Source organism: Octopus sinensis, linkage group LG21 (genome assembly GCF_006345805.1).
Source record: "Octopus sinensis linkage group LG21, ASM634580v1, whole genome shotgun sequence".
In the NCBI taxonomy this organism is placed as follows: Eukaryota; Metazoa; Mollusca; class Cephalopoda; order Octopoda; family Octopodidae; genus Octopus; species Octopus sinensis.
The window spans coordinates 10,822,815-10,839,253 of record NC_043017.1 but is presented as its reverse complement, the minus strand read 5'-3'; the positions used below and the strand labels follow the sequence as shown (position 1 = coordinate 10,839,253).

The following is a 16,439-nucleotide window of genomic DNA, read 5'->3' as shown; positions in this document are numbered from 1 at the left end:
ATCCAACTTATTTTCAGCCTCCTCTCTTGATGTCAACCAAAGACCATTCAAATGGTTCTGTAGCCCCTGAAACAAGTGATAATCAGAAGGAGCAAGGTCTGGAGAATAAGGAGGATGAAGGAATATTTCCCAACCAAGCTCTTCCATGAGATCTTTGGTCAGTCGAGATGTGTGAGGATGAGCATTATCATGATGGTAGATGACACCCTTTCTGTTGACTAAGCAGGGTTGCTTTCTGTTCAAAGCAGCTTTGAAACGATGGAACAATTCCTTCAATATTCCACCATACACTCAACATGATCTTCCTTAGATGAAGTCCTCCTCTTGGTTGTTGAACAGGTCTTCCTCCTCGACTGATCCACGACTGGCGGCACTTAATGTCATGGTAAAGTATCCACTTCTCATCACCTATAACAAGCCTTCCTAAAAACGGTTCCTTGAAGTCTCGTGAAAGCAATGCCTGACAACAAACAACATGCTGTTGAGGATTCTTTGGAGACAGTTCATGCAGGACCCATTTTCCAACCACTGAAACCTTTCCGATTCTGGTCTACAACGGTTGTATGGGCTACGTTAAACTGTTCTGCAAGTTCTCTACAAGTAGCAGTTGGGTTTTCTGTGACAACAGCTTCCAACTCTTCGGAATCAAGTTGTTTTGAACGACCTTCTTTTGGCTCGTATTTAAAACTCAGATCCCCACTTCTGAAGTGAGAACACCATCACCTTCTTTCACTCACTATATCATCCCCACAAACTTTCTGAAGAGACTTTGCTGCTGTCCTTGCATTGATACATTTATGAAACTCAGAGTAAGACACGTCTAATGTGATCTTTAGATCGTGTATCATGTATGTGTGGGAGGAGAAAAACTGAATACTCTTTTACTTGTTTCAATCATCTGACTGCGGCCATGCTGGAGCACTGCCTTTAGCCGAGCAAATCAACCCCAGGACTTATTCTTGGGAAGCCTAGTACTTATTCTATCGGTATCTTTTGCCAAACTGCTAAGTTACAGGGACGTAAACATACCATCATCGGTTGTCAAGCGATGTTGGAGGGACAAACACATACACACAAATATATACATATATACAACGGGCTTCTTTCAGTTTCCGTCTACCAAATCCACTCACAAGGCTTTGTCGTCCTGAGGCTATAGTAGAAGACACTTGCCCAAGGTGCCATGCAGTGGGACTGAACCCAGAACCATGTGGTCGGTAAGCAAGCTACTTACCACACGGCCACTCCTGCGCCTATGAATAGTTAGTAAAGGCATAAAAAATATCTAGCAAACACACACACACACGAATAAAAAGTGGGAAATGGCAAAACTTGTCTTCGAATCAGCCAGTGAAAAGCTTTATTAAAGACAAGTAAAGCTCAAGTGTTATTGCTGCTCACCGAAGTGGATTTATGCAAGGGAGACAATCGTGTCAGAACAACTGGATATTTAAAATGTGGCATTCGACGGGTCGAGCAAATATTCAGAGAGTAGGTTCTAACTAATATAATTGTTCCAGTGGTAGTAGTAGTAGTATAGGTGACAGTGTGGTGTTGAGGTGGCAGTGTTGGTAGTAGTAGGGTAGTGATTGTAGTGTTATTGGTGCTGCAGTGGTAGCGTTGGTGACGTTGTGCTTGCAATGCCCGTGGTGTAGTGGCTGCAGTGATGGTGGTGTTGCGGTGATAGTGTTGATGGTATAGTACCAGTGCTGTTGTGGTGACAGTGTTGATGGTATAGTACCAGTGCTGTTGCGGTGACAGTGTTGATGGTATAGTACCAGTGCTGTTGTGGTGACAGTGTTGATGGTATAGTACCAGTGCTGTTGCGGTGACAGTGTTGATGGTATAGTACCAGTGCTGTTGTGGTGAGTGTTGATGGTATAGTACCAGTGCTGTTGTGGTGACAGTGTTGATGGTATAGTACCAGTGCTGTTGTGGTGACAGTGTTGATGGTATAGTACCAGTGCTGTTGCGGTGACAGAGCTGATGGTATAGTACCAGTGCTGTTGCAGTGACAGTGTTGATGGTATAGTACCAGTGCTGTTGCGGTGACAGTGTTGATGGTATAGTACCAGTGCTGTTGTGGTGTCAGTGATGATGGTATAGTACCAGTGCTGTTGTGGTGACAGTGTTGATGGTATAGTACCAGTGCTGTTGTGGTGACAGTGTTGATGGTATAGTACCAGTGCTGTTGTGGTGACAGTGTTGATGGTATAGTACCAGTGCTGTTGTGGTGACAGTGTTGATGGTATAGTACCAGTGCTGTTGTGGTGACAGTGTTGATGGTATAGTACCAGTGCTGTTGTGGTGACAGTGTTGATGGTATAGTACCAGTGCTGTTGTGGTGACAGTGTTGATTGTATAGTACCAGTGCTGTTGCGGTGACAGTGTTGATGGTATAGTACCAGTGCTGTTGTGGTGACAGTGTTGATGGTATAGTATCAGTGCTGTTGCGGTGACAGTGTTGATGGTATAGTACCAGTGCTGTTGTGGTGACAGTGTTGATGGTATAGCACCAGTGCTGTTGTGGTGACAGTGTTGATGGTATAGTACCAGTGCTGTTGTGGTGACAGTGTTGATGGTATAGTACCAGTGCTGTTGTGGTGACAGTAGTAATCAAATTGTAGTGGTAGTGTTAACAGTTTTGCGACTGCAGTGTTGGCGATGGTGGCGGTGGTGTGTTGTTCTTAGAAATTCGATATGTGACTTACCAGTTCCTTGATGTCCCCAATAACATGGATGCCATGATAAGACACAATGTGAAGGCCCTGAAATAGGACAGAGACAATCAGTGATTAATTAAACGAATTAAACATTTTTCACACACACACACACACACACACACACTCGCACACGCACACACAATGCAGTCGTTAATTTTGTAACAATGACAAAAATCACCAAAATTAGTAATGAGAAGAATATTCAAACATTCAAATAATTTGGGTCACAATACATTCTTGTTTCAGTCATAAGACTGTGGCCCTGCTGGGGTACCGCCTTTACTGGCTTAGTCGAACAAATTGAACCCAGTACTTATTCTATCGATCTCTTTTGGCCAAGCCACAAAGTTATAGGGATGTAAACACACACACACACACACACACACATACATATGCATATGCATTAGGCTTCTTTCAGTTTCCATCTAGAAAATCCACTGATTAGGCTTGGTTGGCACTGAGGCTATAGTATAAGTTGCCATGCAGTGAGATTGAACCCAGGACCAACTGATAGGAAACAAGCTTCTTAACTACATGGTTATGCTGAGATTTTGCAACTAAAGTGTTCTGTGTGGTACCTTGGGCAAGTATCTGCAACTACAACATCAAGCCAACCAGTTCCACTAGTAAATGGAAACTGTATAGAAGCCCATTGTATACATTTGTTTGTGTGTGTCTCCACCACCACCACCAACGTCCCAGTGCTTAACAACTGGTGTTTATGTCCTCATAACTTAGTGGTTTGGCAAAAGATGCTGATAGAATTTAAAACCTAAGTATGCAGGTCAATATGTGAGAGACATCCTGCAGTCATGACTGTGATAACATTGCTGTGGAGAATGGCCGACGACACTCACGGCAGCAATCACTCCACCTTCCAAAGCTCATTTCTCAGACTGGCCATCATTATCCTGATTTTGTTCTGGAGTGTGTGGCCCCTGACCCCTTCCTCCCTCCACTTTCGATTGCTCAACGTCTATTTTCCATGTTGGCATAGGGTTGGACACTTTGACAGGAGCTGCACCAGGGTCCAATTGTCTGTTTTTACTTAGTTTCTATGGCTGGATGCCCTTCCTAATGCCAAACACATTACAGAGTGGACTGGGTGCTTTTTACATGGCACCAACATGGGTGCTTTGTACATGGCACCAGTTCAGGTACACTCAATGCATTTTGGCTTTGTAGGGCCTTGATTATGTGTACTCACAACAAAATGCCTAGACGAGATTTGTTGCCTCCAATGTAACACGTCTTAAAGATGTGCTGCATTTAAAAACACAATTTATATTGGAGTGACCCAGCTGGTGCTGGTGTCACAAGAAAAAGCACCCAGAGCACTGGGTTGGCATTAGTGGTTAGCATTAAGAAGGGCATCCAACAGTAGAAACTATGCCAAAGGAGACACAAGAGCTTGATATAGCTCTTTGCCTTGCTAGCTCTTGTCAAATTGTCTAACCCATGCCAGCATGGAAAATAGATGTGGGAAGATGATGAGAAGACAAAAAAATCATCCCAGCAATGGCTAGCAAGAATGCCAGATGCATTTTGGACCCACTGGACCTTGTCACTGACCTGTACTCACAGCCCATTGCCTAGACAACATTTGCTAAAAGCATGGATTAGTGGACCTTTAACCCTTTCGCATTCAGATTACTCTGTCAAATCTAATCCTTACTTATTCAAATGATTTCAAATTAATCCTGGGTTATCTCATATGCATTATCTAATAACTTCAAGATATTTTTCTCAGAATGACATTGTAGGATAGGTGTGAGAGGCCAGATCTGGCCAGTGTAAACATAAAACAGGTAAAATGTGGAGGCGCGTGGCTTAATGGTTAGGGTGTCAGCATCATGATCGTAAGATTGTGGTTTCGATTCCTGAACCGGGCGATGCATTGTGTTCTTGAGCAAAGCACTTCATGTCACGTTGCTCCAGTCCACTCAGCAGGCAAAAATGAGTAACGCTATGATGGACTGGCGTCCTGTCCAGCTGGGAAACACATATGACATTGAAACCGGGAAATTGGGCCCATTGAGCCTGGCTAGGCTTTAAAAGGGCACATTTATTTTGTTGTGGTGCACCTGAGCACTGCATACAACAATTTCATTATTATTATTATTATATTTTGGCTGGATATAGCCAGATTGAATGCTAAAGGGTTAAAACGATAATGAAATAGAATGAGAAAAATTTTTTTAGTCAAAATAAAGAGACAAGGTTTGATGCACTTACCAATGTTTTTTCATCTGGTTTCTTCGTAATGGTAGCAAGTTCCAAGGAAGCTGGTTGGAATTCTAAAGGATCTTTTGACTTAGTCACAATTTCATCACAAATAGTTGCTAGAGATGCACACTGAAACAACAATATTGGTCAATAAGTGATCAATAACCAATAATCAATTGAAAGAGATTCTCAGTTTTTCTTTCAAACAAATTTTCATTGGTTCTTTTAATGTCTCTTGTTTCAATCATTGGACTATGCCCATACTGGAGCATTGCCTTGAAGAGTTTCCGTTGAACAAATTAACTAGAGTTTTAATTTTTTTTTTAAGGTGGTATCTTTTGCTGTACTTCTTAAGTTCTGGGGACGTAAACAAACCAACACCATTTGTTAAGCAGTGGTGAGAGAAAAACACAAGTATATAAATAAACACGTATATAAATATGTGTTACAATGGGCTTCCAGTTTCCATCCACCAAATTCATTCACAAGGCACTGATTGCCCAGGAGTTTTTGTAAAAGACATTTGCCCAAGGCTCCATGCAGTGGGACTGAACTCTAAACCACATTAAAGCAATGCAAGCTTCTTAACCACACAGCCAAGTCTGGGCTTATGCAGAACAAAGAAAAAAATTCCCAACCACACTGTTCTAGGTTCAGTCCCACTGCATGGCACCTTGGGCAAGTGTCTTCTACCATGGCCCCAGGTCAACCAAAGCATTGTGAGTGGATTTGAAAGATGGAAACTGAAAGAAGCCCATTGTGTGTATGTGTGTGTGTCTTTGTTTTCCTTCCATCACTGCTTGACAACTGATGTTGCAAATTTTTTACATCCCTGTTACTTAGCAGTTCAGCAATATATATTTAGTTGAAATTTACAGAAAAATAAAAAATAAAGACAGGAGTAATGAACAATAAGCAGGTATATCAGTTTCACACTCGGGAAAGTGAGAACGTCTTTTATGTTTCGAGCCTATGCTCTTCAACAGAAAGGAATAAAAGAAAATAAATAGAGAGAGAATAAAAAAAACTTGTGGATTTAGTGATATCATATATACATACATATGTGTGTGTGTACATACATATATATATATATATATATATATATATATAATATATATATATATATATATATATATACCAGCTGACGTAGCCCAGTAATTCCCGGGAAGTAGGGCTTATCCCTTGGTTCTGTTCTCATAATTGTTTCGCTAATCCAATAACAACAATACAAAGTATGTAGCCCTTAAAACAGTTTTTGTGCATTTACAGAGAATACCGAACTGTCTTACACAGGATCTTGTTTTTAGGAATTCCCAATAAGTTATGAATACCCAAATTGTGAAGTCAGTTATGTAATAACATGAAATTAGTTACCCGATAGAAAGAATTCAAATAAAGTAGCCCCGAAAAGAGCTTTAATGTGTTCCCAGAGTATATAGAACTTGGGAGGAAATACTAATAGGGTATGCACACTAAAATCATGAAGCATGTTACGTAATAACAGGCTAATCAGATATGAAATAATAATAGTTCAAAGTGAATAACTCTGAAAAGGGCTTTTGTGTGTTCTCAGAGAATATTACCCTCAGCAGCACTAGTGTTGGTATATTCGTGAATAAGTCACTAACCGAAATAAGTGGATCTATTGTTTAGGAAAATACTATTTCCTTGTTTAAGGGTTGTACTGGATAAATTGCGAAAATAACTAACGGTTCAAATACTAAGAAATAAGCACACTCAATTTGATTTATACCAAATGAATCAAGAAAATTGAATGGGTTATTTCCCTTGGCTGTTAAAATCTGGGCAAATGGGTTATTTCCCTTGACTGTTAAAATGAAATGCATTAGATATATATAAGGATCCCTTCCAGGGCCCTTTAATCGATTTTTTAAACAATCTGAGTATGCCATGTGGTTTCCAGACATGAGTTCTACTCACGTGTCATATTTCATCAAAATCGATAAAACTATGTAGGAGGAGTTAGCTAACAACTCCACAAACACATCCAGACAGAATTTCCCACATATGTAGTAGATACACATACACACACACACAAAATCGAACACACATACACAACACATGTGTTTAATTTTGTTTATATACCTCAAACTACTTTTAAGTCATATTTGTGTATATATATATATATATATATATATATAGTGGGGTTAGCTTTGACATGAGAAGATTTAACAGCCAATAGGCTACCTGTTAGACCACCAATGCAGATGGGGTTTTTTCTCGATAGTGAAGACTTGTTTAGATGCAACAACACCTTTTGGCTGACAACAGAAATTTGGTGTGAATATTTGCCACATACTTAACTCGGGCTTTTCAATTAGAATTCTTCATCTCTTGGGTTTGTTGCCTTCACACTGGAATAGAGTCAAATCTACCCTGGTAGGCTAAACCAGACATTTTCGTGTGTGTACACATGCACAAGCATGCACGTGCACACACACACACACACACACACACACACATTATATATATCACACAATAGGATGGTTGCTGATTCCCTCAAGGTCATCCACACTTTGGTGGGTCTTGCTTTCCATCCTACAGGGTGTCGAAAAGCCAACTGACTCCACAGGCTTGGTAGTGTTTCTGACTTAGTCACCAACAGCTTGACCCTACAACAGGTTGTTACTGGTTCACATGTTACCAGTAGCACACAAGAGCTTCCTGACACACACACATATATATGTAGTATGGTGAACAAATTGAGATAGGGGTTGTAAATGCAACCCTCCATGGGATAACATATATCCAATATACTGCTAGTGAAGTACCCAACAAAGTTAATACATAAATGTTAAGAATTGCGATGCAATTAATTCATTTACTGTATTATATGGGCAAAGGTAAAATGTTTTACCACAAATTAATAATACAAAATAAGAAAATGGAGAAATACATCTAAATCAATTATCAACTACCATAGTATGGTGAATATATTGTCACCTAAATTATGCAAAAATGAAAATAACACTGACATCTCATTTTAACATATACATTCACCACTGAAGAGTAAATTTATTCAATAAAATTGCCATTGGCTTCAAGAATGGCTTCCAGACAAATTTGGTATTTCCTGCAACTCTTCTGGACAGCCTCCTTGTATAACTTAGTGAATGCTGCCATAATCCTTAGCTTCAATTCATCTTTGGTGTTACAAGGAGTTTTGTTGGTCTCTTGGATCAACAACGTATGCAATGGAAAGCCTTTTAACAAGATTCTGCACCATCATTCAAAGCTCAAATGACAAAAGAAAGGATGGCTGACAATTTGCATGATCACACATCACCCCCAACATTTGGCCTCCTAATTTTCCAGATCTCAATTTACTGGACTATTATGTATGACACATCATTGAGAAAAATGTCAATGAACACATCCGTAGCACCAAAACTTTTTGAAAGCCGCCATTGTTCGAATCATGTCTGATGTGAAGAAGGACCACTTAATCTGAGCTTGTACACAATTTTGACCCCGCAAAGAGGTAGTTATTGATGCTTATGATGGTTTTATTAGATGAAATTATTAAATTGGTTATTTAGTTTCATGCTTATGTTATTTTTATAAAAATACAATTTTTTTTCTGTTATTATGTTTTTTTAAATCATAAATCTATCCTCAAATACCATCCACATCCAGTGTATATATATTTATATCATCATCATCATTTAACGTCCGCTTTCTATGCTGGCATAGGTTGGACAATTTTGACTGAGGGCTGAAAAAAAAATCGTCCAACCCATGCCAGCATGGAAAGCAAACGTTAAACGATGATGATGATGATATATATATATATACACTGGATGTGGATATATATATATATATATCAGTTAATGAAGTCTCTTCAATACAGACTGCTAAACCGGTGGGTTATTACAAATTGTTAGAAACTCTTGAAAGTGGTATGCCGCCATGGCCCTAGACTGATGAATAAAAGCCCATAAAAACCTGTATGGGAATAAAAGCATAACCCAGACATGTATGCATATAGATATATACTCACAGATTTCAACATGGTATTTTCATAATCTTGAAGTTTATTCTTACAGGGAAGGGAGATGTCCAATAACTGAAGTCCTAACTTCACAATTGACTTGCGAAATATCTGTAGGTCACACATCCCTTCAAATGGAGACCTGAAAAGATTAAGGACAAAAAGTGAAGAACTGAATAAACAGGAACAAACTAGGCGGTGGGCTAAATTTGTAATAAAAATGTATGCAGTGGTAGTGCAGGGCTACTAAGTACATAATTGTTCGACCAATTAAGCTGTTTTTGTTCTTGCTTGGTACCAGGTTAAACCCAATTCAGTAGATCTGTGATCAAAGATGTTCCAGTTTTGACCATCCCATTTAAGAATCTAAAATAAGTCAATTCAGGGAATTTAGTTGATTAGACAACTGAATCCTTGTCAGCAAACAATTGAGATCTATGACCACCACTACCTATTTCTTTATTACCCACAAGGGGCTAAACACAAAAGGGACAAACAAGGACAGACATAGGTATTAAGTCGATTACATTGATCCCAGTGCGTAACTGGTACTTAATTTATCGACCCCGAAAGGATGAAAGGCAAAGTCGACCTCGGCGGAATTTGAACTCACAACCTTACGGCAGACGAAATACCTATTTCTTTATTACCCACAAGGGGCTAAACATAGAGGGGACAAACAAGGACAGACATAGGTATTAAATCAATTACATTGACCCCAGTGCGTAACTGGTACTTAATTTATCGACCCCGAAAGGACAAAAGGCAAAGTCAACCTCGGCGGAATTTAAACTCACAACGTTACGGCAGACGAAATACCGTTAAGCATTTCGCCCGGTGTGCTAACGTTTCTGCCAGCTCGCCGCCTATGACCACCACTACCAACACCACCACCAACACTACTACCAGTACAACTGCTGCCGCCACCACCACAACCACTAGTGTTTCTGACACTCGTGTTAAAACCATTGAAAGTATTATTAACATTCTACAAGTAATTCTACCACTTGTTGAGGTCAAAGGAAATTCTATCATTCAATAACTGTATTCACATTCTGAAACTGCTAAATTGGTTCTCAAATAACCTCTGGCTTTCGTTCTAAGGTCAAAAGCATGATTTGAAAACAGAAAACATATATAAGCTGACACAAGTGTTGGCGTGGTTGTGTAGTAAAAAAGCTCATTTTGCAACTGTATGGTTAAAAGTTCAGTCCCACTGTACCGCACCTTGTTCAAATGTCTTCTTTTATAACCCCTGGGCTGACCAAAGCCTTGTCAGTGGATTTGGTAAAGGGAAACTCTGTGGAAAAACTATCATGTGTATGTGTGTGTTATGGTGAGAATGGACTAGCCAATACTCGTATAAGTAGCAGCATGCTTGACAGAGAGATGAAAAATCACAGGAAGTCGAAAGATGTCGTTCGTGAATTCGTGGAGTTGCAGGAAATTGTTGAGAAGTTGTGATAGTTTTTTTGAGAGTTGTTTTGGGTTTGTTACGTTTGTTGGCAGAGTATTTGGGAATACATCAAGTGGAGACAGTTAGCGTCTATCCTGTTCAGCAGTATTGTATATCACACAATGATTAGTGCACAACACTAAAGTAATTCACAAGAACCACGTCATAAAAGTGGCAACAAGTACATCACAACAATATATATATATATATATATATATACATTATTTACATTTGACGGATATTTGTCCTCATCTTGTTTGTTGTTAACACAACATTTCGGCTGATATATCCTCCAGCCTTCATCAGGTGTCTTGGGGAAATTTCAAACCTGGGTTCTCATTCCTATGGTATTTTTCAATGTTATTATTATTATTATTATTATTATTATTATTATTCAGGTCATCATATATATATATATATATATATTATATATATATATACATTATTTACATTTGACGGATATTTGTCCTCATCTTGTTTGTTGTTAACACAACATTTCGGCTGATATATCCTCCAGCCTTCATCAGGTGTCTTGGGGAAATTTCAAACCTGGGTTCTCATTCCTATGGTATTTTTCAATGTTATTATTATTATTATTATTATTATTATTATTCAGGTCATCATATATATATATATATATATATATATATATGGTTTTGATTTTTTATGTGTCGGTGGCACATAAAATCACCCATTACACTCTCAGAGTGGTTGGCGTTAGGAAGGGCATCCAGCTGTAGAAACACTGCCAGATCTGACTGGCCTGGTGCAGCCTTCAAGCTCCCCAGACCCCAGTTGAACCGTCCAACCCATGCTAGCATGGAAAGCGGACGTTAAACGATGATGATGATGATGATGATATATATTTTTTTTTTTTAATATATATATTAATTCATGATTTAATTCAGTTGGAGTAACTGAATGCTCGTTGTCGAACAACAAAGATCTGCTGCCACCATCCTGATCAATGTTGTTTAGCCTCCTGCAGCGCAATTGCCAATTATAGGCAGATATCTTCAGAGGTGGTTGGAATCTTACACAGGTGGCAAATAACAAAGTAGAGTTGTGTTTTCATGTTACATAATCTAACATCCTGTAAATATTAACACACAAGAACACAAGCATATGTGCATCACACAAGCACACACACAAGAACACACGCACACACACAAGAACACATGCACACGCACATGTGCTCACACACACACACAAGAACACACGCACACTTGCAAGAAAATGTACACACATAAACACAGAGACACAGAAAAACACAAGAACTTATACACTCCCATATAAGAACAGAGAACACACATACACCACCACCACTACCTACACCATCATCATCATCATCATTTAAAATTCACCATGTTCTATGCTGTAGAAAGCAGGGTTTTTCTCACCCCAAACATTAAATTTCCGTGAAGACATTCGCTGACTCCATCTAAGTACATGTATTTATTTACATCTTTAGTGTAAACAGAATTCATATCCTTTTTTTTTCCTTTCTTATCTCAAAGTTTACGTCAAGAGAAAAATGGTGCAAGTGTACAAAATAGTGCAACAGCTGTACAAGACAATGCCAAGAATTAAACACAGAGATTATGTACATGAGTCACAAAATTTACAACACAACCCCAGACTGCTGAAAAGAAAAGGCCACAGTACAAAGTTTTAAAACTTTTGGTAATATAATTCTTTCTGAGGTTGACACAAGGCCAGGAATTTTGATGGAAAGAGACAAGTTGGTTACCATTACTGGTACTTATTTTATTGCTCCTGAAAGGATGAAAGGCAAAGCCAACTTTGGTGGAGTTTGAACAGTAGGAGCACTCCGTCGGTTACGACGACGAGGGTCCCAGCTGATACGATCAACGGAACAGCTTGCTCGTGGAATTAACGTGCAAGTGACTGAGCAATCCACAGACACTTGTACCCTTAACGTAGTTCTCAGGGAGATTCAGCGTGACACAGAGTGTGACAAGGCTGGCCCTTTGAAATACAGGTACAGCTCATTTTTGCCAGCCGAGTGGACTGGAGCAACGTGAAATAAAGTGTCTTGCTCAAGGACACAACGCATCGCCAGGAATCGAACTCACGACCTTACAATCGTCAGCCGAATGCCCTAACCACTAAGCCATGCTTGAACAGAGAATGTAATGAATCAAAAGAAACACCACAGAGCATCTTCTCCAATGTTTTCATGAGTCTGCCAGTCAGTCCAATGCCTTGATTTTTGGTAATTTAATAAAAAAAAAAAAGAAAAAGAAAAAAAATTAGCATTAGTGCTTTGTTAAATGTATTGTTGATTTCTTCTATTAGCTTTAGTAAACTAATGAAGCACCAATACTATTGCCAAGACCTGCAAAAAACATAGCAGTAATACAGGAGGGGCCAAAAGTCACGAAGTATAAAAATGCAACTGATACAAACGGTTGAAGACCAGATTATACCCACAAGTTGCACTATGCAGTCAGACATTATGGCTTTTGATCCATCGAGTACATTATCCAAAATGTAAGGACCTTGAAGATCCCAAAAAATAAAGAAGGAAAAAAACAATGATGGACAATGAAATCTTATTGCTATTGATAATCTGTGAAGAACTTGTCAGGAGAAATACGAAAAAAAAAAAGATTACAGCTGTATGGTTAAGATGCTTGCTTCCCAACTTCATGGTTCCAGGTTCAGTTCCACTGAGTGGCACCTTGGGCAAGGGTCTTCCCCAGATCAACCAATGCCTTGTGAACAAATTTGGCAAATGGAAACTGTGTGGAAGCCTGCTGTGTATGTGTGTGTATGAGAGAGAGCGTTTCTTACTCCACTCCTTAACAAGTAATGTTAGTTTCTTTACGACCCCCATAACTTAGCAGTTCAGCAACAGAGATCAACAGAATAAGTACCAGACTTCAGAAAAAAAACAACCATAAACACTGCAGATGATTTATTCTCCCAAAAACTGTTCGAAGATGTTGCCCTGGAATGACTGCAGTCCAATGATTGAAACAAGACAAAACCACAACGCAATTGGGTTTTTCTACATAACAACAATTGAATGATACAAGAGAAAGCGAAGACATAACAACACAATGGAAATCTATTCCCAAGTGGCAGCAGCATTGGTCTATCAGTTTTTCTTGAACTTTGTGGGTTTTGTATTCTGAATAAAAATGGTTAGCACTGGCTAAACCATTGGCATTTTAATGGTATTTTATAGCAATTCATTGGCAACTGTATTGGGACTCTGGTTAGTGGTTATTAAATTACTTAATGTTTTGAAGCTTTGAATCTGTGTATATCTGTGTGTGCCTGTGTGCATGTGTGTGTATTTGCTTGTATATGTGTGTCTGTGTGTGTGCCTGTGTATTTGCCTGACTTTCAGCAGTCGGTTGGAGTTGGTTTGTATTTATGGCTTGTCTCTGTTCATCATCTCAGAGCTGATTTTTAGCATTGTGCTGTGCTGATGGTATCACCTTTACCATTTCCAGACGTAAACATTAGACATAATAAAAAACATCACAGCTGCTACATACACAAGCCTATATATATATATCATCATCAGCTTTTATTCTTTGCTTGTTACTGTCATTGTACTGTGGCCATGCTGGGGCACTACCTTGAAGAATTTTAGTCGAACAAATTGATCCCAATATATATTTTATTTAAGTCTGTGCTTATTCTATTGGTCTCTTTTGCTGACCTGTTAAGTCACAGAGACATACACACACAAACACCATTAGTGGGGTACAAACACTCACACACACACACACATATATATATATATATATATATATATATTATATATATATATATATATAATGTGACAGGCTTCTTTCAGTTTCCATCAATCAGATCCACTTAGAAGGCTTTGGTCAGCCTGAAGTTATAGTAGAAACACTTGTTCAAGATGCCAAGAAGTGGGACTGAACCCAGAACCATGTAGTTGGGAAGCAAACACCTTACCACACAGCCACTCCTGTACCAATGTACCATGACCATAAAACAAGAGGATCGATGTCAATAGAGGAAAAAATGAGCAAAGAGAAAACTCCAAATGCTTGCACTGAAGTGACCTGTACCCAAGGTAGACAAGGGCTGAGGGGTTTCATTGAACCTGGACAGCAACGAAACAAAGCCTAGAACCGAAATGTAAAGCCTTATCAGCACTGCAAGTTAACAGAACACCTGTTGGCTCACACCTCACCAGAGCAAAACAAGATGCAGTTAATGAGCGCCAATGAGAGAGTAAGGGGAGAGAATGGTGGGCGGAGGGAGGGTTTCAACGTTGTTGTGTGAGTAGCAAGAAATAGCAGCCAAATTTCTGTCCCTCTCGCTTTCAAACTGCAATCTGACAGTCTTTAAGAAAGAACGACATGTTGAATAATGCAATGAATGTCCTTCTGGGTGGACTGTGCCAAGGAAAGGGACACAACAGGGTGGTCACAACTGGCACGGAGAACTGTGCATTCAAGTCTGACCTAGGGTTAAACAACAATACAATCATAATTGAGCCACACGAGATATACACACACACACACATACACACACACACACAGAGTTATCAAAATTACATCCTCCACCATCAATAAAATAAACATCACTGTTATCATCATCATTGTAGTTGTTACAACTCCCCCCATACCCCCCCCCCGATAACAACTACTTTTCCCTCTCCTTCCTTTGACCACCACTACCAAACATTTATCTACATATCAGCCTCACCAACCATGTCTCCCACAACCACCACCACCACCACCACCACTACTACTACAAAGTGCAGTTATTATTTGAAAGCCAGTCTGAAGAAGACTCTATGCAGGCACTTGTTGATCTGCTAGAAATAGCAGCCAAATCTCTCTCAAGGGGCACCCAATGCCTAATAATAATAATAATAATCCTTTCTACTAAAGGTACAAGGCCTGAAATTTGAGTGGAGGGGACTAGTCAATTAAATCGCCCCCTGAGTTTCACTGGTACTTAATTTATCGACCCCAAAAGGATGAAAAGCAAAAGTCAATCTCAGTGGAATAGAATATAAAGAAGGACAAAATGCCTCTAAGTATTTTGCCCAGCTTGCTAACGATTCTGCCAGTTCATCACCTTGATTAATAATAATCCTTTCTATTATAGGCACAAGGCCTGAATTTTTGGAGTCTATTACACTGGCCCCAGGACTTATTCTTTGTAAGCCTAGTACTTATTCTATTGGTCTATTTTGCTGAACCACTAAGTTACGGGGTCATAAGCACACCATCGGTTGTCAAGCAATGCTGGGGAACAAACACAGACACACAAACATATACACACACACACACATACATATATACGACAGGCTTCTTTCAGTTTCCTTCTACCAAATCCACTCACAAGGCTCTGGTCGGCCTGTAGCTATAGTAGAAGACACTTCTCCAAGGTGCCACACAGTGGGACTGAACCTGGAATCATGTGGTTGGTAAGCAAGCTACATACCACACAGCCACACCTGCGCCTTAATAATTTTTTTCTTTTTCCATTCTTGGCACAAGGTCTAAAATTTTGGGGGAGGAGCCAGTGGATTAGATCGACCCCAGTACGCAAGTGGTACTTAATTTATCGACCCATGAGGATGAAAGGCAAAGTTGACCGCAGCGAAATTTGAACTCAGAACATAAAGACACAAAATACCGCTAAGCATCTTGCTCGGCGTTAATAATAATAATTTCAAATTTTGCCACAAGGGCAGTAATTTGGGGGGAGGGGATGAGTCGATTACATCGACCCCAGTGCTCAACTGGTACTTATTTTATCAACCCCAAAAGCATGAAAGGCAAAGTCAACTTTGGCGAAATTTGAACTTAGAACATCAAATGCTCACAATTCTAAGACAATATAGTTAATGATATTCATAAAACAGATGGTTGGTCATGGTAACTGGAACACTTTTGGTCAGAGACCTGCCTCCTTCCACCTCGGTCGACCTAGGGTTAAACAACATCAACCTTAGATATTTACAGATCAGCCCAGCAATTGTTTACTGCTCTCTCTC

At 39.5% G+C, this 16,439-nt stretch overlaps 1 protein-coding gene across 7 annotated transcripts in view; it reads right to left on the bottom strand.

Annotated features, from left to right (window-relative positions):
- LOC115222874 overlaps positions 1-16,439 on the bottom strand; it is a 200,771-nt gene that overhangs the window by 137,000 nt on the left and 47,332 nt on the right. For all 7 annotated transcript variants that reach the window (XM_029793246.2, XM_029793247.2, XM_036511955.1 and 4 more), the window contains exons 4-6: positions 8,971-9,103; positions 4,959-5,078; positions 2,712-2,768 (exon numbers count right to left, since the gene is read on the bottom strand). In XM_029793246.2, the coding sequence (XP_029649106.1) occupies positions 2,712-2,768; positions 4,959-5,078; positions 8,971-9,103 (310 nt within the window). The remainder of the gene's footprint in view (positions 1-2,711; positions 2,769-4,958; positions 5,079-8,970; positions 9,104-16,439) is intronic.